The sequence below is a fragment of the Babylonia areolata genome, chromosome 6 (assembly GCF_041734735.1).
Source record: "Babylonia areolata isolate BAREFJ2019XMU chromosome 6, ASM4173473v1, whole genome shotgun sequence".
NCBI classification, from domain to species: Eukaryota; Metazoa; Mollusca; class Gastropoda; order Neogastropoda; family Buccinidae; genus Babylonia; species Babylonia areolata.
In genome coordinates this window covers 48976152-49001221 of record NC_134881.1, presented here as the reverse complement: position 1 = coordinate 49001221, position 25070 = coordinate 48976152, and the positions used below count along the sequence as shown (strand labels likewise).

General features: G+C 44.9%; 1 protein-coding gene across 2 annotated transcripts in view; it reads right to left on the bottom strand.

Moving 5' to 3' along the window:
* LOC143283112 (uncharacterized) overlaps window positions 1–25070 on the bottom strand; it is a 110240-nt gene that overhangs the window by 40932 nt on the left and 44238 nt on the right. The window contains exons 1-2 of one of the 2 annotated variants that reach the window (XM_076589225.1): window positions 6323–6825; window positions 2097–2246 (exon numbers count right to left, since the gene is read on the bottom strand). In XM_076589225.1, the coding sequence (XP_076445340.1) occupies window positions 2097–2246; window positions 6323–6331 (159 nt within the window). In that variant the 5' untranslated portion in view covers window positions 6332–6825. Of the gene's footprint in view, window positions 1–2096; window positions 2247–6322; window positions 6826–25070 lie in introns of those variants that run through there. The other variant, XM_076589226.1, reaches the window with a different exon arrangement.

Genomic DNA, 25070 nt, shown 5'->3' with positions numbered 1-25070 from the left:
GAAGGTATAGAGGACAGTGAAGGACAGTCAGGAAGGTATACAGGGCAGTGAAGGATAGTGAGGAAGGTATACAGGGCAGTGAAGGGCAGTCAGGAAGGTACAGAGGACAGTGAAGGGCAGTCAGGAAGGTACAGAGGGCAGTGAAGGGCAGTCAGGAAGGTACAGAGGGCAGTGAAGGACAGTCAGGAAGGTACACAGGGCAGTGAAGGACAGTCAGGAGGTACAGAGGCAGTGAAGGGCAGTGAGGAAGGTACAGAGGGCAGTGAAGGACGTCAGGGAGGTATCAGAGGACAGTGAAGGGCAGTGAGGAAGGTACAGAGGGACAGTGAAGGACAGTCAGGAAGGTACAGAGGGCAGTGAAGGAAGTACAGGAGGTCAGTGGCAGGGCAGGAAGGTACACAGGGCAGGAAGGGCAGTCAGGAAGGTACAGAGGGCAGTGAAGGGCAGTGAGGAAGGTACAGAGGACAGTGAAGGACAGTCAGGGAGGGACAGAGGGCAGTCAGGAAGGTACAGAGGGCAGTGAAGGGCGTAGGAAGGTACAGAGGCAGTGAAGGACAGTCAGGAGGTACAGAGGGCAGTCAGGAAGGTACAGAGGGCAGTGAGGAGGAAGGTACAGAGGGCAGTGAAGGGCAGTCAGGAAGGTACAGAGGGCAGTGAAGGGCAGTCAGGAGGTACAGGAGGGCAGTGAAGGGACAGTCAGGAAGGTACAGAGGCAGAGAAGGGCAGTGAGGAAGGTACAGAGGGCAGTGAGGAAGGTACAGAGGGCAGTGAAGGGCAGTCACGAGGGTATACAGGGTAGTGAAGGACAGTCAGGAAGGTACACATGGCAGTTACGGACAGTCAGGCAGGTACAGAGGGCAGTGAAGGGCAGTCAGGAAGGTACACAGGGCAGTGAGGAAGGTACAGAGGGCAGTGAAGGGCAGTGAGGAAGGTACAGAGGGCAGTGAGGAAGGTACAGAGGGCAGTGAAGGGCAGTCACGAGGGTATACAGGGTAGTGAAGGACAGTCAGGAAGGTACACATGGCAGTTACGGACAGTCAGGCAGGTACAGAGGGCAGTGAAGGGCAGTCAGGAAGGTACACAGGGCAGTGAAGGACAGTCAGTAAGGTATACAGGGCAGTGAAGGACAGTATGGAAGGTATACAGGGCAGTGAAGGACAGTCAGGAAGGTACACATGGCAGTTACGGACAGTCAGGCAGGTACAGAGGGCAGTGAAGGGCAGTCAGACAGGGCAGTGAAGGACGATCAGGAGGAAGGTATAGAGGACAGTGAAGGACAGTCAGGAAGGTATACAGGGCAGTGAAGGATAGTGAGGAAGGTATACAGGGCAGTGAAGGGCAGTCAGGAAGGTACAGAGGACAGTGAAGGGGCAGTCTAGGAAGGTACAGAGGGCACAGAGAAGGGCATGTCAGGAAGGTACAGAGGGCAGTGAGAGGGTCAGGAAGGTATAGACGGACAGTGAAGGCAGTCAGGAAGGTACAGAGGGGCAGTGAAGAAGGGTCAGGAAGGTACAGAGGACAGTGAAGGGCAGTCAGGAAGGTACAGAGGGCAGTGAAGGGCAGTCAGGAAGGTACAGAGGGCAGTGAAGAGGGTCAGGAAGGTATAGAGGACAGTGAAGGGCAGTCAGGAAGGTACGGAGGGCAGTGAAGGACAGTCAGGAAGGTACACAGGACAGTGAAGGGCAGTCAGGAAGGTACACAGGGCAGTGAAGGGCAGTCAGGAAGGTACAGAGGGCAGTGAAGAGGGTCAGGAAGGTATAGAGGACAGTGAAGGGCAGTCAGGAAGGTACAGAGGGCAGTGAAGAGGGTCAGGAAGGTATAGAGGGCAGTGAAGGGCAGTCAGGAAGGTACAGAGGGCAGTGAAGAGGGTCAGGAAGGTATAGAGGGCAGTGAAGGGCAGTCAGGAAGGTACGGAGGGCAGTGAAGGACAGTCAGGAAGGTACACAGGGCAGTGAAGGACAGTCAGGAAGGTACACAGGGCAGTGAAGGACAGTCAGTAAGGTACACAGGGCAGTGAAGGACAGTCAGGAAGGTATACAGGGCAGTGAAGGACAGTGAGGAAGGGATAAAGGGCAGTGAAGGGCAGTCAGGCTGACCTGTATTTTGCCGCGTCGTCGCTGTTCGGCACTGATGTGAGATACCCTCCTGTGACGGGGGATTGGGTTCCGCGGTCGGCCACATTTCCGCTTGACCCTGACCTCTGGCTCCGTGACGTCGCTTGAGGAGCTCATGGATGGGGCTTGACCCTGCACACAAAACATTCACAAATCCATGTAGCAATCAGGCAATCCACCGTACAATCAATTAACAAAACAGCCAATCTGATGACAAGAAGCAAAGCCTTCATGAGTCACACGTGATTCCTGCTGATTGAAAAACAAGAACGAAAGAGAGAAAGGGAATGTTATCAGTTCTACTACCATCAACTTATATATATGTTTGGATCTGTCATGCTTTTTGACTCACTTGCGTAAACAAAGTGAGTACGTTTTAACCCGGTGTTCGGATGTCTCTCTGTGTGTGTGTGTGTGTGTGTGTGTGTGTGTGTGTGTGTGTGTGTGTGTGTGTGTGTCCGTGTGTCTGTGTGTCCGTGGTAAACTTTAACATTGACATTTTCTCTGCAAATACTTTGTCAGTTGACACCAAATTAGGCATAAAAATAGGAAAAATTCAGTTCTTTCCAGTCATCTTGTTTAAAACAATATTGCACCTCTGGGATGGGCACAAAAAAAATAATAACTGAAGCCTAATTATATGCAAACTGCATTTACTGTTATATCTATATTTTTTGTATTCTCTAAACTTGGCACTTTGATCTGATATTCTGACACAACAACAAGAGCAGTCATTATTATCATTTTTGGTTCAAATAGGAACTTCTTTTGCTAAGCATGGAAGTTTTATTTATTTTGCAAACGTTTTGGTGCAGATAGTTAAAAAGGGAAATTACTCTGTAATTAATGCTAGGGGATTTAATTTGCTTTAAACTGATCTTTCTCATCTTAAACATTACATTTTGAAATTATACTCAATACATAAAAAGCTTGTGTGTTTTACTCTCAGTGTACAGGGCTTTCACTATGTTCATTCACCCAAGTGGTCTTTTTCGGAAAATACTAAAATCAATACGACGAGTGGACTTTACAGATCTGTTGGCTGAGCCCTGAAGGTCATGGGCAAAAATCATTTGCGTACACATATTTATACACATTCAAAGCGCGTGCTCATATTCTTTGCGAACGCGAACGACGCCATTTTGTTTCAAGTTGTTGACCTGCCCGTTCAATCCTATATTCAATGGACAATACACGATAACATGTGATGGAAAGTTGGAGAAGGAGACCGTTAAATATTTATTCAGAGAGATTTGTGAACGCCTCATCACTTACTGGATTATGCCCCAAACTGCCATAAAAATATCCACAGAATCAGTCGGAATTCACAGTTAAAAATTGTAAACCATGCGAGTTAATACCCTTGAACTGATCACGATGAAACGAAAAAATTTCCAGTCTTGACTTTTCTCAAAATGAAGTCCTTTTCACTTCTTACGACGTTTGGAAGTACTTGTACTTGGCTCTACATGTTATTAGTTTAACAAAATACTACATTTTCATATCAACTTTAAAACTATAAAATTAGAATGAACATAAAAGAGAAATTGAATCCACCCTGTTGTACTACATTCCCGGCGGGTGTAACTAAACTTGTACATCTATCTAGATCTAGTGAAAACGGCTAAATGTTGCAGTGTGATAGCGGCGATAGCCATTAAAAAGATTTTTTTTATTGCCCTTAAAGATTTTTTGAATGCCCAATTAACCAGAATAATATGATTTAAACAGCGTTCTCACTGCGAATACCGCAACTGATTTATCGCCCTTTAAAAAAAAGTATGTTCAAATGTTAAATTTTAGAATGTCCGTTAAGGAGCCACAATAGTGTAATGGATAAGGCAGTTTCTTCTCACCCGAACACGCGGGGTTCGAATCTGGTTAGGACTTTTTTTTTCTTTTTTCTTTTTTTTAAACGCGAAGCTTTATAATAACAAATACGGAACACATTTTAACGATTAGATTTTTTTTTTAAGTATATCACAAGTGAGTCTTGAAGGCCTTGCCTCTCTTGTTATTTTTTCGTTTTTTCCACGACTTTACCACTAAGATACTTTATAGTTGTTGTTGCTTTTTTTCTTCAAAATATCATTATTATCATTTTATTTCATTCTAACAACAGCAGTTTTTACATGTTGAATGAATACCACAGTGGCGGACTAAACAGGCAAGAGGCAGACGAAAAAGTAATATATCGTTTCGTCAAATTGAATTTTCAGCATGTTCATTCAAGGTAGTTCAGTACCCTTTTGAATATATTGGTAGCATGTCGATGGTGTAGTCAAGTGTCATTTGTGTGGTCTAACAAGGATTTCTTTGTCATTTTTTTAAAACTGCGAACAAGAAGTAGAATGTCATGCTGTCTTAAAAGCGCATCTTAACCAAGCGCCAATCGGCAGAGAATTGGGAACGATCCAAGAAAATCTTGTGGATCCTGATACTAAACGAACATTAATGATCGTTAACGACCCGAAAATAGTCTAATCTGGAACAATCACACCCCTGTAATTGGTTTGCATTGAAATGCATACTTCTCTTCTACATCTACTCCAAATTTGGTGTTGACAAAGTATTTCCAGAGAAAATGAATTTGTTAGTTGACAATGGACGCGCGCACACACAAACCAGTGAGCTATAAATAACATTGTGTACAGCGCGCAGCTGCCCGACAGGTTATTGCCACAAAATGGCGACCACATACGAGGAATGTTTATCAAAGATCTCCCCAGACCCATTTCCCATGGACTGAGAAGAACGAATCTTGGCACATAGGTACATAGGTACCTCCAAGGGTGACACACTTCTCCCATCGCTTTATGCAGCTGTGAAGACCTTGCCTGTAGAAGTCTACAGGTTGCGCTAGGTAAGATAAGAAGCCTCGACTGGACCTCGGAAATAAGCATTTCATCGTCTGGGAAGTGCTTACTCTTCAAAAATGACTTCATGGTTGGAAAGAGGTGGAAGTCAGATGGTGCTAGGTCGGGAAACTAAGGGGTGAGGAAGGATTTCGTAGCGGCAAGACTGTGCTTTGTCTGGGCAACATGCGAGTTGTGAATCGGGGCGTTGTCTTGCAGGATGCGGACACCTTTGGTCAACATGCCACGCTTCTCATTTTTGATTACCTCCCGCAATTTTTAAAGCAATGAAGCGTAGTATGTCCCGGTAATCGTGGTACCCGTTACCAGGAAATTCATCATCACGACCCCGAGCTGGTCCCAAAAGACCGTGAGCATGACCTTGCCCACCGAGGATTGAACACGTGCCTTCTTCGGCGGTGGTGAGTCAACATGCTTCCATTGCTTCGACTGAGCTTCAGTTTCTGGATTATAGTGATTGACCCATGTTTCGTCCTGCGTGACTGGTCTGTGCACATGGCAAAAACAACAAAAAAACTGGGAGCACGTGACTCGTTCCTGCTTCTTGAAAGGTGTGAGCAACTGGGGAATCCATCGTGCAGACAACTTCCGAATGTGCAAGTCGTCATGGATGGTATTTTTAAACGGAACCCATCTGATCTTGACATCTCGGGCTAGCTGGCGAACGCGGAACGGTTATGCGGCGATCCTCCAAAATGGCGGCCTGCACCTGCCAGATAGTGTCTTCATCAATGGCGGACTATAGTTGTCCGGGAATGGGAGCCGTTTCTAACGATGTCCGACGACGATGCCAGTACTAGGCTACGTCATACGATGGGGCATCCTCCCCATAAGTCTCTTTCATCTCATCGAACATCTCCCTTGGTGTGCGGCATCTCAAGTACAGAAACTTGATGACCGCTCTGCATTCAACTGACTCCATTATCACACCTTACATCTGTGAAAGAGAACTTGTTACGAGTTCAGATATGCAAATTACCAAGTGAACTATAGAGATATGTATTGTTATACATGTGCAATTTAAGCCAAAATCACTGATGAACATCCCTTGCAGAGTGCCGGTCGGCAATTCTTTGCCTCTTTCCGTGTGATACAAACACAGTCAACCGAATTAGGGTAAGTACATAAACTCATTTTGGTTACACACATGATCCAAGACTGAATAAAGAAATACACGAAAAAGAACTGACGCAGTATAATACATCACTGAATGCTTTGTACTCAGTGAATACACACACACACACCCACATACATACCGTATTTCCTTCATTTTTATGTAATCAGGTATCATCAATCACAATACAATACAAAAAAAGATGTATGGTTACTTACTTTGCACATTATCGCTTCATCATTATGCTCTTTGATATGGATTTGTCCGAACGCAGTGACGCCTCCTTGAGCTACTGAAACTGAAACTGAAGCTCTTTGAAATGTTATGACTGTTCATCGACTCTGAGAAGATCGCTCCTTCCACCATCAGGATTTGTCTCTACCACGTGGTCATTCCACCATCAGGATTTGTCTCTACCACGTGGTCATTCCACCATCAGGATTTGTCTCTAACACGTGGTCATTCCACCATCAGGATTTGTCTCTAACACGTGGTCATTCCACCATCAGGATTTGTCTCTACCACGTGGTCATTCAAAAGTAGTCCACCTCATGCTGGTCATCCTATCGTCAGGAAAGCAGTCACGTGGTCTTCACAGTCACACTGCTGTTGGGCAATATTATGTTCAGGTGTAAACACAGTGACCACAGACTGATGAAAACCGTCTGGACCACAGAAACAGAAGCTAACAGCTCGTTATCTCCAGTCATTCACTAAAATGCTGACTAATGTGTACACGCTGTGGTGTCTGTTCGTGTATTTCCCCTTGCTCAAATATGTCGACGAGTTTTGAAAAATGCGGAAAATCCTGAAAGCAAACGTCGGTCTGACGTGGAGGTGCAGGGCAGCCAGCGTTAATGATTACCGCCTGAATTTACATACTGCACGTGACTGCCGAGGTGGGTGTGGGAGAGGTGAGGGTTGTGTCTGAAGCAGGACATTATTTCATCAAACGTTACATTCCCGGTAACTGCTTATTTCCAATAACCCTCAAATAACAGTCATGCTTAAAGTGCATCAACTGCTCACACGCTGTCTACTTAGATGACTGTTCATTTTATTTAATCTTTTATATTCCTCATGAGTCACCGTACCGACATTTTTTTCAAAGTACGTTTCGATCATAATTGTGTTTCGTTATCAAACACATAACTGATGGGCTTGTATTTGTTTATTTCACACAATAGACTACTCTAAAAAATACCTTCCACCAAGAGAAAAAAATCAGACCATATTAGAGTATCTGTTAAAAAAATATGGGACGCATCGAAACACACACACACACACACACACACACACACACACTATGGTGCTTTGACTACAACTACTGCTGCTGTTTCTGCTACTTCTTTTACTACTGTACACTACACACTGAGAAAGGGGGGCCGGCAGAGCCGGGAAAGGTGATGGGTCAGATGGAGAACCGCGAACGTACGGCCTTTGTATAAAAACACCCCACCTGCTGGATTCATCTTCGTCAACAGGACTGCGTAGGCGTCATTTAAAGACTGGCATATCTATTCGTTCATTTATTTATTTATTCATACCGTTTTGTTTTTGTTTGTTTTTTTGTTTTTTGTTTGGTTGGTTTTTGTTTTTGTTTTGTTTTGTGTTTGTTTTTCTGAGAGAGCGAGTGAGAGAGATCTCACATCCGTACACGCACACAAGGCGAGTATGATTCAGCGCACATACACGGGTGGTCGTGCACTCAATGTTCGGGGCAGCGGGACTGGGAACAACTGTCAACAAACCTCTACCCCCTCCCCCCGCCTCCCCTCCACCCTCCGCACACACCCCTCACCCCTTACGTCAGTCTGTTCCCAAGCGCCACGTGTTCCACCACAGGCACACGCCAGTAGCACATTCTATGTTTCCTCTTGCAAGTTACATTGTTGGTGGCGGTGCAGTTCGTGTGTGTGGCTTACGATACACAACACTTTAATGCCAGAAAACCCCCGAGCAAAAACTGAACTTATGAAATAAAAATGTCAACATACGCTGACTGTAAAACTGACGGATGAATGAATGAATTTAACGTGCATCAGTTCCCATTCCTGTCAGGGGCAGATCAGTAGTACGTCTCACAAAATCAAGCAGTAAAGTGACCCCTCAAAAATTAATAGTAATGATTAGCTTCGGAAAACAACATCAAAGAACCGGGCTGTACACTACGTATAATATCATACCAGTTTAATGATTTATTGAAATCCGTCAATAGTCTTATGTACGAACTATGATCACAGACTCAGGGAAGAAAACTTGAATGTTGCAACGTTGCGAATCACTGATCTAAACAAAAGCGCAGTTTGAATTAACACACACACACACACACACACACACACACACACACACACACACACACACACACAAAGTTAACTACTGAGCTAATTCCCATGAATCATAGAATTCACTGAGAAAAAGACAAGGATGAAGGAAAGAATGAAAATCAACAACAACAACGAAAGAGGCGAAAAACAAGCCAAAGAAACTTTTTTGCTTTCAATTCCAGTATTTCTTAAAATGTAAAAATGTTAAGATAAGGGTCTGGGTTTAACGTACCTTCTTATTTCCACCTGGGCATTTTGTTTTGGCCATGATGAACAGCGTTTCTCAGATGATTCAGATTCAAGTCAGAGGCGGTTCGCTGTACCAGATGGAACGCTGACACACCGGTTAACAAGAGAACCTGACAAACTTGACGTTGAGACTGAGAGCTGTACGTCGAATCAAATTACTATTATTGTTTTGGGGGCTTTACTCCTACCGACCACGCACAGCGTATATGAGGACTACATAATCAATGAACACGCCAGCTTTTATAGTTGCTGTGAGTAGAGAAACCAACAAAAGCGTTGTTTGCGGTGAGGCCTTTACAGTAAACACGTGACAAACAGCTGATTGTTAAAGCTTTCTGTCAGTCATAGCTTTTAGTGTCAGTCAAAGTCAACGCAACGAGACTGTGATCTTTAAGAGGTGAAGTGCCTAAGCCCTCAGATCAGGGTGATAGCTGTTATCAGCTGTAGTCCCCAGCAGAGTACCCGTCAGAGATAAGAGTCTGTTCTACGTGTTAATACACCGTTGTCATGACGGACTTGTGGCCGATGTGAGCGGGAAGATCCATTTGGCAAGCACGCTATTTCGATAGGCCGTGAGAACAGGGTGATAACTGGGCCAGACGATGATGCAAGCTGACGTGACTGACCCTTGACCAGCCACTGTATTGCCATACCGACACGAGGGAGAAAGTGGCGAGGCAGGCCTCACAAGAGTGTCACAATCTGTATCTATCGGAATCTCCTTGCTGCTATTTGTACAGCAGGGCCACGGGCTGTGGTCACAGTATTTTCTGGACAAGTAGGATCCAGGTCCTGTCATAAGCTCCAGCCCACAGTGTCACATTGACTGCTGAAGGCCTGTCACACTACAGCCTCTTGGCATCGTGAAACTTTGGAAACCAGTTTAAGCACTTGGCACGGAGAGGACTGACGACCCGTATGCAGTGCACCTTTCGTTGTTAGAAACAGAATTACACACACTCTTATTCAGCTGCACACACACACACACACACACACACACACACACACACACACACACATATATATATATATATATATACTGTCAACACAACAACAAAAAAGTTGTGTTTTCTTCCCAGCACGAATATAATTCTATATACTGTCAACACAGTATTTTGCACTGGGACTTGTAGGTTTAGAGTCGCAAATTTACATCAGGATTTAGTTTCCAAGTCACAACTCACAGAACATTTGCAAATATAGGCAAGCGAACGACTACATTTCAGTGCGTGCGAGCGCGTACACACACACACACACACACACACACACACACACACACACACACACACACAGAGCGACAGAGAGAGACAGACAGGAAAAAAACATAGACAGAGAAAGACAGACAGAGAGAGAAGACGAAACAAGACAAATTTGTTTCTGATGATATTCGGTAAGCACTGTTGTGCTTTTTTACACCTAGTCCCCGCAATAAACAGAGAGAGAGAGAGAGGGGTGGGGGGACTTATCAGGTAAGGTTTGTGGTCTGATTTTGGTGATAGTTTAATGGCCTACTTTTGTATGTCAGTCACCGGGCCACTGGTGGTGGTGGTGGTGGTGGTGGTGGTGTGTGTGTGTGTGTGTGTGTGCGCGTGTGCGTGTGTGTGCGTGCCTGTGTGCGTGCGCGCTCACGCGCTTGCTTAGTCATCAAATCATGGATTATTGTTCCCATTTGCAATCGTCTTGAATGTAAGATGTTTCACTGAGACAGCGCGCGCACATGCAGAGACACACACAACATCATTATGAACTATGATTTTTCAGACTAACGGTGTATTGTTCTCACAAGGGGAAAAAATGAAACTTTTTTTCACTGTTGAGAAAAAAAAAGCGTACAGGATCAAAATTTAACATAACTACATTACTATGAGTTGAACAAAGGAAATATGACGTTTCCAGATGTTTCCTTTCGCTCAAATAACTCTCTGTGTGAAACTGCAAATCTAACCGTGTGTATGGTTCACCACCTGCCACAGGTGTCTGCTTCGTGTTGTGCAGCACTGTGCTGACCTCAGAAATCACACACCCTTCCCTCACACGTCTGTTCCATCCAACACACCCTTCCCTCACACGTCTCTTCCATCCAACACACCTTCCCTCACACGTCTCTTCCATCCAACACACCCTTCCCTCACACGTCTCTTCCATCCAACACACCCTTCCCTCACACGTCTCTTCCATCCAACACACCCTTCCCTCACACGTCTCTTCCATCCAACACACCCTTCCCTCACACGTCTCTTCCATCCAACACACCCTTCCCTCACACGTCTCTTCCATCCAACACACCCTTCCCTCACACGTCCCTTCCATCCAACACACCCTTCCCTCACACGTCCCTTCCATCCAACACACCCTTCCTTCACACGTCCCTTCCATCCAACACACCCTTCCCTCACACGTCCCTTCCATCCAACACACCCTTCCCTCACACGTCCCTTCCATCCAACACACCCTTCCTTCACACGTCCCTTCCATCCAACACACCCTTCCTTCACACGTCCCTTCCATCCAACACACCCTTCCCTCACACGTCCCTTCCATCCAACACACTCTTTCCTTAAAAAGTTTCAAAGAAATTTTGTCCCTTTCTGGGTGTGGAGGATATGGTAACAGTACATACACATTGAATCACAACTTCAGTCCAGCAAGGTAACAACAACAACAACAACAACAACACACACACACACACACACACACACACACACACACACACACACACACTGATAATAATAATAATGATTTTGGAAAAAAAAAAAACAACTTCTGCCCGTTGACAAGTATGTTCCAGATGAAACTTAAAGTTACCCACCCTTTCCATGTTTTACGAATTTACTTATTTACTGAAATATTATTTAAAGTTGTGTTTTCTTCTTAGCACGAAGTAAGTTGCATATACTGAACATTGACTAATGGGACTGATATTTACGTGGTTTCAATCTATTTCGGATTACAATATTTTCAGGGCATTCTAAAACTAAACGAAATTCATTCCCAACAGTTGCCATAATACACTCCTTGCAAATTCTGTTTTCTAAGTTTTCTCCTTCTTCTCTTTCTGTTTCGATCTGCAGTTTCTGATAACTGGAACGAAACCTCTTTTTTTCTTTTCTTTTTTTAAATTAAAGTATATATGTATGTAGCTAGAAGTTCGAGATATTTTTCAAAACGAAAGTTATGTTTGATACTTCTATAGAACAGACATTTAGTATGATGGAATGTTTATGAAAACCAAACAGAATCATTACCGCTGTTAATAAAAAAAAAATATATTCTCGGTGTAGTTTAGCCACTTTGATGGGAAATTTGGAACACAAAAAATAATCTGTATAAAACAGAATATGTTTTACATGCTTCTTCTTCTTCTTCGTTCGTGGGCTGCAACTCCCACGTTCACCTGTATGTACACGAGTGGGCTGCAATTCCCACGTTCACCTGTATGTACACGAGTGGGCTTTTACACAAGTCCCTTCCATCCAACACACCCTTCTGCCTGTCCACCAACCTGTCTTCCTTCTCTCCATCAGTGTGTGTGTGTGTGTGTGTGTGCTCGTGCATGCGTATGTGCGTAGTTTCGTATGTGTGTGTGCGTACGTGTACGAGTGTGCGCACGCGCGCGCTAAGACTCAGGTTAATTCTATCTGTCGTATGGCGAACCCGATCAATTCACTATAAATGCAGCAAACAAAACCGATGATTTGTGAGTGGAAACATTTGTGAAGAATCTTGCAAAAGAAATGAGTTATCAGCTGTGAGCATTAAAACCTCCATTTTGTACAGCTTGACAGTTTGGGCTGAAAAAGAAAGAAAGCTGACCGGCAACAGAGAACTTGGAATTTGAAGAGGTATTGTGTTGTTCATGTCCTGTGACGACTGATGTGTGTGTGTGTGTGTGTGTGAGAGAGAGAGAACACGTCAACACGGAAACCACAGACACGAACTGGGCAAAAAACACCCTCAGCTGAAGCCACGTGACACTGACTGTTTCCATGTTCCCACCGACCGCGGAGATCCCGACCCGGACCATGCACTATCTGCCGAGTCTGATGTGGCTGCATTAGGTATGGTCTGTGGGGGTTTGACCGTCACACACACACACACACACACACACACACACACACACACACACACAGAGTCCTAGTCATTCGAATGAGACGATAAACCGAGGTCTCATGTGCAGCGTGCACTTGGTGCACGCACAAGAACCCATGGCAACAAAAGGGTTGCTGTCCGTAGAAAACTGAATCCCTGAATGCACTCTGGTGGGAAAACAATATAATAATTATAACTGCAGGCAGAAAAAAGGGTGGTGCTCTCAGTGTAAAGACGCGCTCTCCCTGGGGAGAGCAGCCCGAATTTCACAGAGAGAAATCTGTTGTGACAAAAAAGAGGAACACAATCACACACACACACACACACACACAAAAGCCGGACCCCCTCCCCAACCCCAAACCAATGTCACTCCCGGATACAGCGGAGCGAGACAGGTAATAAACACCCAGCAGTGTCTGATGTGTTGTTGAGTGACAGGCACAAGTGACAGAACGAAGTCCTGGTGTCCGGGATTTCGGGAAAACTGTGCTGTCGCTTTCTGAGCAATCTAGAAATCCCTTGTCAGTCGGTGAATACAACGGAGGGAACGTCGTATCCATTTTCTTCGTCATTTCCCCTTCTTCACAGGAAGGTAACATAATGGTTAAAACGCTCACAGTCCGTGAGGGTCTGGGTTCGAATCCCGCTCTCGCCCTTTCTCCCTAGTTTGACTGGAAAATCAAACTGAGCGTCTAGTCCTTCGGAGAAGACGATTAACCGAGGGGCAGCACGAACTTGGCGCACTGAAAATGAATCCACGGCAACAAAAGTGTTGTCCTCTGGTAAAATTCTGTTGAAGAAATCCACTCTGATAGGTACACAAATTTTAAATGTTTATTTATTTTTTATATGTGCATGCACTCCTGGCCTGACTAAGTGTGTTGGGTTACGCTGCTGGTCATGCATCTGCCTAGCAGATGTGGTGTAGCGTATAAGGATTTGTGCGAACGCAGTGACGCCCCATTGAGAAACTGAAACTGAAACTGAAAAACTTCGTTCGGGCCAACGCACGTGTACAAAACTTGCATGTGCAGTGCATAACTATAATGTATGATTCAGAGAGGGACTTGACAGAGAGAGAGTTACTGGCCATGAGGTCCTTATGGCATGGATGAATGCATCAACATACTTTCAATTCATAACAAACTATTATAATAAACGAATGAAATGGTGAAAGCAAATAATGAAATAAAACAAAGTTCCTTCTTTGAAGAAAAATGACAGTAACAACAAGCCACACAACACATAATAACTCCGTTCATTCATCTATCAATGCAACATATTCCAACACTGGATTCAGAAGAAAATTGTGAAACCTGTCTGACCAAGTACTTATGCTTGTGCATTTTGCCTAATCTTCAAAGTTTCTGAAGACAAAACAAAATCTTAGTGTCCGAGATTTCGGGGAAACTGTGCTGTCGCTCTCTGAGCAATCGAGAAATCCCTTTTCAGTCGGTGAATACAAAATGAGACGATAAACCGAGGTCTTGTGTGCAGCGTGCAATTGGCGTGCACACAAGAAGAGAGAGAGACAGAGAGAGAGAGACTTAGACACTTTGACTCTTTACTGTCATCAGCTTAACAGCCCATGTGACAGGGGGGTACAGGGGAAGTTACAGTGTCGTTTTATCCAATCATTTGAAAAAGTAAAACAAAACAAATACAAAAACTAACGCACTTAATATTACAAAGGTTATATCAATAAACAACAGCCAACAAATTACACAAAAAAATAACATCATCATCATCAGATTGATCATCCAAATAGCAATTCTATCTGCTTCTATTTTGGCCCTCAAAATAATCATTTTGGAAACCATTAATGTTAGCACATATTTTGTATTAACATGCGTTTTGATTATTTTCTTTTTCCGTATATCTACTGCCTCTGAAACGTATTTTGCAACTGAGAGGATAATATTTTCGTCGTTTGATGTTAAAACACTGACCAGGTCTTTCCTCTTTGCTGCAGCTGTTTTAAAGAGTGTACCTCCTCGTATCCTTTGCAACTGAACATAAAATGTATCTCATCTTCTTTACCCTCACCACACATTGGACAAGGAGATGTTGTTAAGCCACCTGTCTCAAACCATCTTTTATTAGCATTCAGCCCGACTGTTCTCAATCTAAATCTAGCAAGATTGACTTTGTGCCACCTGTTTGTTATGACTGAAATATATCCTTCTGTCTGAAATTCTGTCTTGAAAGAAAAGAACCAGCTATATTTATCATTACTTTTCATTTCTCCATGCCAATTTTGTATATAGCACGCTATCAATCTATCTTTAAATTCTGAGATAAACGCATTTTCGTAACCCACTCTTTGACACATTCAAATAAGTCCAAATCCATGTTCAGATAGAGTTTTTTTTTATTTGATAAACCCAGTTTTGTTTACCTCTCTCTTCTTGCAGTAGCATCATCTCATGCGCTTGCCTACATAATCTTGGAAGCCGGTAGCCTTGTGAACCTAATCCAATACTTTACACATTTTACGAAAGTCTTAACATACAGTGGATATCTTCCGGTTTCCCCATATAATGCTGCGTTTGATGAGTGTAGTGGAACGCCGAGAAAACGTTTAATAGCAAATGTGTGCACCTTTTTGAGTTGACTATTAATCAAAAGTCCCCAAATTTCTGCTGCATATGTCAAAACCGGTTCAACTTGTGTGTCAATCAGTTTCCAGAAAAGGCTCATATCAATGGAATGTAGCTTCCGAAAAGATTTGATACTTCCTATTACTCCTTTTCCCCTTTTTTTGCTTGTTTCAGCCAAAGCAGACGACAGACTCAATTTCGCGGTAAATAACATCCCCAGATACTTATAGGAATTCGTCACTATTAACTCTTTATCGCCATAAAACCATTTTTCATGTGCTGAAAGGTGGCCCCCATTTCGAAAAACAATAACATTAGTCTTTTCAAGATTTACAGTTAGCCGCAATCTGTCTGCTTCTTGCTTTAAAACAGTTAGTTGATTCTGCAACCCAATGGCCGTATCAGACAAAAGCACAATATCATCCGCAAATAACATCAAAAACAATTCTACTGCTCCTGGAATCATCTGAATTCCATGTCTGCCCTTTATTGATAGTTCAACAGCAAGTTCATTAATGAAAAACGAAAATAACAAGGGACTTAGCAGACAACCCTGTTTAACACCATGTGGACATTCGAAAAAATCATAATAAGTATATTTATCACGTACACACACAAGGACAGAATCATATATGCTCTTAAGGGCCGTATGAAGCTTGCCATGTACACCAGTTTTTCTCAAAATGTCCCACAAAATATTATGATTCACAGAGTCAAACGCGTTTCTGAAATCCACGAATGCTACATATAATTTAGAATTTCGTAAGAGATAATTTTGTACCAAACCATACTGTGTGAATATGTGATCTACCGTGCTATAACCAGCTCTAAAACCCGCCTGCTGTTTTTCTCTTCTGTTTCTGCCCACTTTGTAAGTCTTTTCTTCAAAATATGAGTATAAACTTTACTGATTACACTTGTCAATGCTACTCTTCTGTATTTATCCGGATCATTTGTGTTGCCTTTTTTATGTATGGGGATAATAATGGATTTCGACCAATCATAAGGAAATATCCCACTTTCAAACAATTTATTGAATAAAGAAACTAAGAATTCTTTTACAGAGTTATTTGCATTTTTTAACATTTCACTTACAATAAAATCTGGACCAGAACTTTTACCAGCTTTTAACTTCTTCATACTAGAAATAACTTCTGCTTAGTTATTGGGTCATCGAACAGAGGTTGCTCTCCCCTGTTCACTTCGTCTTCAAACAAAACTTCATCCTGTTCAAAACTATCACCTGCTGCGTTAAAAACATTTAAAAAAAAAGTGATTATGCCACTGCTGTGTACTGATATCATTATAGACATAGATCACTACTTTCTTATTAACTGATCTCATAATTGACCAAAAGATCTTGGGTCATGAACATTATTTTTTAGTCTTTTTAATCTTTCTTGTTCAAACGCTCGTTTTTTGTCTCTCTTTACATTAACATACACTTTTCTTTCTTTCGTATAGTCTTCTTTCTTCCGATTCCTATCAATTTCCGTCTTACATCTTTGAAACCTCTTAAGTAATCTCTTAACCTGTTTTTTCTTCTGTTTACATTCCATATCAAACCAATCATTAAACTCTTTCTTTCCTTTTCCACACACTCTCACCATGCACGCAGCAGCTCCGTACAAAGCATTGGTAAACAAATTGACTCCCCTGTCAACATTCAAACATAACATGCGGTGAGCTTCACATATACTCTCTAAATTCATTACTGTCCAGCTCATCTTTAAACAGCTGAACTTTTTCTTCATTCCATACAATTCTGTTTTCACCAGCACACTCTGAGAGAGCGGAACGGATAAACAGAAACAGACAGAAAGAGAGAGTGGTGGGAGGTCGGGTGGAGAACGGCGGTGAGCTGCAACATACAAACAATATAAGAATAATAAGAAAACGGCACAAATGTCAAATTATGTTACATTAACCCGTTTTATCGTTGGTACCAGTATTACGCCATCGTAAGTCTTCTAAGCCTTCGGGGATTTATACCATCGTTTGTCATGCTGAAATTCCCTGTAATCCCTGATAAGCGTCAAAGAGAAAATCGACCTTTACTTTGAAATACACACACACACACACACACACACACGCGCGCGCGCGCGCACGCACACACACACACACACACACACACACACACACACACACACACACACACACACACACAATTATAGAACTGTGCGTTCCCTGTATGCCTGACGAACGACAAGTGGAGCGTGCCTGGATGTGGAAAACATCAGCATGCATGAACACGGAAGAAATTTGTTGTGTCATCATAGGAACACGCTGAAGTCAACTGTCAATTTTCTCTCGTGACAATGAAATGAATGGAGACAGGTATTCGTCTTTGTGCACCTTATGATATATTTTATCTTATTCATTCTTTGTCAACACTATCGTGTCTTGTTGCTGCACTCGTGATAATCAGCAATGCCTTGGAACTGTGATTTGAGTCTCCGTCAGGATCCCGACAGTTGTTTTCCGTGCAGGGCAACAAACGAGGGAACTATCAACAAGTTCCATGTGAAACTAGATATGGCAGGAACATGTAAACCTACATGCGAAATGAACAGTTCTTCAACGGTAGATTGGACACATGAGGTGTGGGCAAAGCGCAGGCCGGAGTGGGGAGACAGGGAGTGGAGGGGTTGTGGAGTGGGGAGGGGAGGGAGTCTGACCAAACCCAACAACGTGGATTTCAGCGGCAGTGGTTGAAGGTCATAGACAGGTCATCCAGGTACGATAAGTGCAAGCAGCACACAGCTGACCGAGGACAGCAGGCAGGGAAGGACTGTGGTGACTTCTCTGCCCCCAGTGTGACACATAACACCAGACACCTTTACCTTGTGTCCCCAGTGTGACACATAACACCAGACACCTTTACCTTGTGTCCCCAGTGTGACACATAACACCAGACACCTTTACCTTGTGTCCCCAGTGTGACACATAACACCAGACACCTTTACCTTGTGTCCCCAGTGTGACACATAACACCAGACACCTTTACCTTGTGTCCCCAGTGTGACACATAACACCAGACACCTTTACCTTGTGTCCCCAGTGTGACACATAACACCAGACACCTTTACCTTGTGTCCCCAGTGTGACACATAACACCAGACACCTTCACCTTGTGTCCCCAGTGTGACACATAACACCAGACACCTTCACCTTGTGTCCCCAGTGTGACACATAACACCAGACACCTTTACCTTGTGTCCCCAGTGTGACACATAACACCAGACACCTTCACCTTGTGTCCCCAGTGTGACACATAACACCAGACACCTTTACCTTGTGTCCCCAGTGTGACACATAACACCAGACACCTTCACCTTGTGTCCCCAGTGTGACACATAACACCAGACACCTTCACCTTGTGTCCCCAGTGTGACACATAACACCAGACACCTTCACCTTGTGTCCCCAGTGTGACACATAACACCAGACACCTTCACCTTGTGTCCCCAGTGTGACACATAACACCAGACACCTTCAACAGAAGGAAAAAAATTCAAACACTCCACTTCAGTTAGGTGAGAGAAGATATACAGGAAAATATATATAAATGTGTGTGTGTATATATATATATATATATATATAGAGAGAGAGAGAGAGAGAGAGGGGGGGGGGGGGCAGAGAGACAGAGGGGAGGGGGGTGGGCAGAGACAGAGAGACACACAGAGAGATTTTTTTTCTCGAGGATAATAGATAAGCACTTGTACGCTTTTTTCATCCAGTCCTCACTTGTGATTAAAATAACAACTTCTTCAGGCAAGAGCACCATTTTTAATTGCAAGTTTTAAAGACACGCAAAGAATGTTGTTGTTCTTGATTATATATTTTATCTTTTTCGGTTATTACTTCAGTTGTTTCTACAAGGAGGGGAGCCCAGGTGCCATTTCCATTGCTTGGTTCTAACTTTTTGACACTTACACGTGACTAAATGCCTACGTTGACCGAACTACGCCATTGGTCAGTTCCATACTACACACAGTTAGTAGCGGGTTACCAAACAAGGCTCTTCCGTCCGAGCAATGCAACTGGCTCCAGAACACTAACAGAGTGTGATTTTGTTGTGTGTGTATATACATATATATGCACAGAGAGACAGAGACAGAGAGAGAGAGAGAGAGAGAGAGAGAGAGAGAGCAACGCCTGAAACCTATCCCATACGTCGTCAATCATAATCAGTTAGCAGTGACGAACACTGGTATGTCAGCTTCGTCACCCTTCCACCCTCCTCATCAATTCCTCCCAGGGCATAATGAAGTCGGTGAAATCACCCTCCACCCCCACGCCCTTTACTCTCGCCATCTTCTCTCCCCTCCTCAGTGTGTACACAGTTCAGTGAAGGCCAGAAGGGGGTGGAGAGCCGTCCGTCAACACCTTGCCCTAGGCCCGGGATTCCACTGAAGTCTGTGTGGACATGTCCTTAGCCATTTTTCTCCGCCACGTGTCCACAGGCCAGCTACGACCAGCTTGGTCTCTCAGCCATGTGTCCAAAATAAAACAACGACTTGCCTCTTCTCTCAGCCATATGTCCAAAATAAAACGATTTGCCTCTTCTCTCAACCATGCCCATGTCCAAAGGCCCTTTCGCTTGTCTGCCAACCCAGTGTCCGAAGGGCAAATTACGGCCAAGTGCGGTATTGGCCAGAACATTAGGCAGACAGACCAAATTGTACTTAGGGTGGAGGAACATTTCAAATCAAACAAACAACACCGTCTTATCTTCAAAGGAAATTTCCTGAAAAAATCGTTGCAAAAGTACCTGTCTTACCCCTCGCCCTGGAATTAATCATTTCATGTCATCTCACATGTATTCTGGTGGTTAACAATGGAACGAAATCCCCGACTATCTGAAAAAAATATTTTTACCTCAGCATCATTCAAAACAGCGTAAAAATATCTAATGCAACAATTATCATTCATTCTTGGTTGCCATATCATGTCTGAGCTTCTATTAAGTCGATATTCTTCTTCACTAATAGAATATGTCTTTATTACCAAGTGTACCGGGGTCACAAGGAATACTGCTCTTCAAGAATGTGTGAGCAGGGAAAAGAGCTCAGAAATACGTATGTGTATTAGTTCGCGCGCGTGTGTGTATGTGTGTGTGTGTGTGAAGATTTTCATGTCAACGTTGACGTTTTTAGTTTGAATTTTCATTAATTCTTTTGTTTAAATTGTCTAAGTGTCAGTCTACGCTAAATGATGTTTTAAGGCATGGTGCAAAGAAGCTTTCAGCTCATCCAGTTTACCCTATTTAAAAAAAATATATATAAATAAAAAATCTGTCATTGTCATTTATCCACTTGCCGTTTCATGGACAGAACTGGTTCTGATCCCAAACTGTTACACGATGTAAACATTTTAGAATGTTTCGGCCAACGTTGTCACCTGATACAAAACAAACAAACAACAACAAAAAAGTAAAATATCTAAAGCACGGTGTCATGAAATCGCAATAGTTTCACGTTATTATGAATGTGGATACCGGAAAGGAGCCTCCAAGGTAATTGTTAATTCTTCCAAGATAATATCTGACACACCCGACGTCTCTCCGCCTGACACACATGACGCCTCTCCACCTGACACACCTGACGTCTATCCACCTGAAAACTCCTGACGTCTCTCCACCTGACACACCTGACACCTCTCCACCTGACACACCTGACACCTCTCCACCTGACGTCTCTCCACCTGACACACCTGACGTCTCTCTACCTGACACACATGACGTCTCTACCTGACGCCTCTCCACCTGACACACCTGACGTCTATTCCACCTGAAAACTCCTGACGTCTCTCCACCTGACACACCTGACGCCTCTCCCCCAGACACCTCTCCACCTGACGTCTCTCCACCTGACACACATGACGTCTCTCCACCTGACACACCTGACGTCTATCCACCTGAAAACTCCTGACGTCTCTCCACCTGACACACCTGACGCCTCTCCCCTTGACACCTCTCCACCTGACGTCTCTCCACCTGACACACCTGACGCCTCTCCACCTGACGCCTCTCCACCTGACACACCTGACGTCTATCCACCTGACGTCTCTCCACCTGAAAACTCCTGACGTCTCTCCACCTGACACACCTGACGCCTCTCCCCTTGACACCTCTCCACCTGACGTCTCTCCACCTGACACACATGACATCTCTCCACCTGACACACCTGACGCCTCTCCACCTGACGCCTCTCCACCTGACACACCTGACGTCTATCCACCTGACGTCTCTCCACCTGACACACCTGACGTCTTTCCACCTGACGTCTCTCCACCTGACACACATGACGTCTCTCCACCTGACGTCTCTTCACCTGACACACCTGACACCTCTCCACCTGATACACCTGACGTCTCTCCACCTGACACACCTGACGCCTCTCCAACTGACGTTTCTCCACCTGACACACATGACGTCTCTCAACCTGAAATCTCCTGACGTCTCTCTACCCTGCATCTGACGTCTCTCCACCTGACACACCTGACGTCTCTCCACCTGACACACATGACGTCTCTCCGCCTGACACACCTGCCGTCTCTCCACCTGACACACCTGACGTCTCTCCACCTGACACACCTGACGTCTCTCCACCTGACGCCTCTCCACCTGACACACCTGACGTCTCTCCACCTGACGTCTCTCCACCTGACACACCTGATGTTTCTCCACCTGACACGACGTCTCTCCACTTGACACACCTGACGTCTCTCCACATGACGTCTCTCCACCTGACACACCTGACGTCTCTCCACCTGACACGACGTCTCTCCACATGACACACCTGGCATCTCTCCACATGACGTCTCTCCACCTGACACACACGACGTCTCTCCACCTGACACATGACGTCGCTCCACCTGACACACCTGACGTCTCTCCACCTGACACACCTGACGTCTCTCCACCTGACGTCTCTCCACCTGACACACCTGACGTCTCTCCACCTGACGCCTCTCCACCTGACACACCTGACGTCTCTCCACCTGACGTCTCTCCACCTGACACACCTGACGTCTCTCCACCTGACGTCTCTCCGCCTGATACACCTGATGTCTCTCCTCCTCCCAGTCTATTGTGTGCGGGTCAACAAACACAGTGTGCACGCGCGCGCGCGTGTGTGTCTGTGTCTGTGTATGTGTGCCTCTGTGTGTGTGTGTGTGTGTGTGTGTGTGTGTGTGTGTGTGTGTGTGTGTGTGCGTGTGTGTGTCTTTACGTGTGTGTGTGTTTGAGAGAGAGAGAGAGTGAGACAGACAGGGGGACAGACAGAGAGACAGAGACTGAGACAGAAAAAGAGACAGACAGACAGAGACATAGACAGAAATAGAGGGCATTCTGAAAGGAGTTGCAGAAGTGTTCGACAGACTTGCTGCATAAAACATCGACTTTGACCTTTTGGAGACAGTGACTTTAAAAAACAGAAATGAGAGGACTGATTTACATCGCCCAAAACTGCGAGGGCCATGCTTCAGCACAAGGTCGTTGTGAAGACTGATTTATCTCCCCGTGTCCAAGGCAAACTGTCCATTCCCGCAATGCAACAGCACGGTGGGAGGCAAGTGGAGTGGTCGTCTCAGCCCTAGCAGCCATGGAATGACGCCCTAACTAGAAGGCTCATAGGTCTCTCTGTTTCTTATGTGCCGGCCCACATAGGAATCTGACCTATTTTGAACCACAAATTCGCACATTCGTCAGTTACCTTCATTCCCGATTGCTGATAGAAAACACACACACACACACACACACACACACACACACACACACACACAGTTTCCTGTTCGTGTGCTGTAAACAAAACAATATACAAGAGCACATGTCCCAATAATCGTTACCTTCACCTTGGTTACCTTGAAATGCCACAATGAGAGATGTCAATGGTGTCAGTCAGCACGTCCATCATTAACTGGAATAATCCAAACAGTTTATCTGACTCAAAAACGATTCAACTTCATCTTCAGTTTTGTTGCTTGGCCTGTTTACCTTCATCAAGAGTCGACCTGTAGTTTGGCAGGCAGGAGGAAATGCTTTCAATATGCTCTGGAGTTCCAGCCCATCCACCACCTGTAGGCCCTGTCTTCTCTGATGTGAAAAGGCTCACCTGGCTTGATGGCGACACAGAGGTCATCCTCCATTCCATCCATTTCAGAACTGTCTGTCTCTTCTTGCCAGGTTACTGGCAGCGTTTCTGGGACTGGCTTTGTTGCTCTCAGGCCGCTTTCTGGTCAGTTTCAAGGGTGAATCGTGATGTCAACAATACAACAGCCAGTCTGTCAAAAAGCGTGTGCGACCGGCTTAATTTCGGCCTTTAACGTCTGTAGCTATGGAGACTGCTAGTATGTTATGGGTGAATGAGCTTGGCCGTCTGCACACACAGTGCTGGGGACACACTGTCCGCCTTATATCACTTACCAGTGAAAAGACGTTAATCTAAAGAAAGAAAGAAACACCTGTCTGCACACCCAGTGCTGGGGACACCTGTCTGCACACCCAGTGCTGGGGATACCTGTCTGCACACCCAGTGCTGGGGACACCTGTCTGCACACCCAGTGCTGGGGACACCTGTCTGCACACCCAGTGCTGGGGACACCTGTCTGCACACCCAGTGCTGGGGACACCTGTCTGCACACCCAGTGCTGGGGATACCTGTCTGCCGACACTAGATGGCCACAAAATTACATATTCAGCCCTGGTTGACCTCCACACCATGATCTGACACTGCCTCATGGTGTTTGAACATGGTGATTTGATTGATGTGGATACTTATAATGCGACTATCCTCGGTCGGAGACCATGCTCTAAGCGCTTTACAAACTCGGGGTCATGTGCACAACAGGCTACTTTCCTGGGTAGAGCCGAATGACGGCTGCCACTGGGTGCTCATCATTCGTTTCCTGTGTCATTCAATCAGATTTCAGGCACGCACACATACACACTCGACAGACATGTAACATTTTATGTGTATGACCGTTTTGTTTATTTAGCCCGCCATGTGAGCAGCCATACTCCGTCTTCGGGGGTGTGCGTGCTGGGTATGTTCTTGTTTTCATAACCCACCAAACGCTGATATGGATTGCAGGATCTTGAACGTACGTATTTGATCTTCTGCGTGCGCATATACACGAAGGCACTAGCAGATCTGCACATACGTTGACCTGGAAGATCGGAAAATCTCCACCCTTTACACACAAGGTGCCGTTACCGAGATTCGATCCCGGGACCCTCAGATTGAATGTCCAACGCTTTAGCCACTCGGCTATTGCGCCCGTCACGCTGCGTTTAATTTCTCATCACGCTGGTTTAAATCCATCACACTGCGCTGCTCTCTGACAGTAAAGGTTAAAGGTCCCATAGCCTTTTACGGCCACTGGGGCCGTGAATTAAGTTCAGCATGTCTGGGGCTCAGCTGAGGAAGGCCTCTCCTTCCGCCGCTTTTAACCCTCCCCGACCCAAGTCAGGTGCCCGTTCACACCTGGGAGGAGTGAGGAAAATCAGAGTAAATTGCCTTTCCCGAGGACACGACACCATGCCAAAACGGGGCCTCTAACCCTGATCACTGGTCGGTGAATACTGATTAAGAGGTCCATAACCTAACGGCTTCTACCAGTGCAATCACTTCCACACCAGGAACATTTCCTGGTGACGCATGCAGTGCAAGTGAAGACGCGGTTAAAACGGAGCGGAC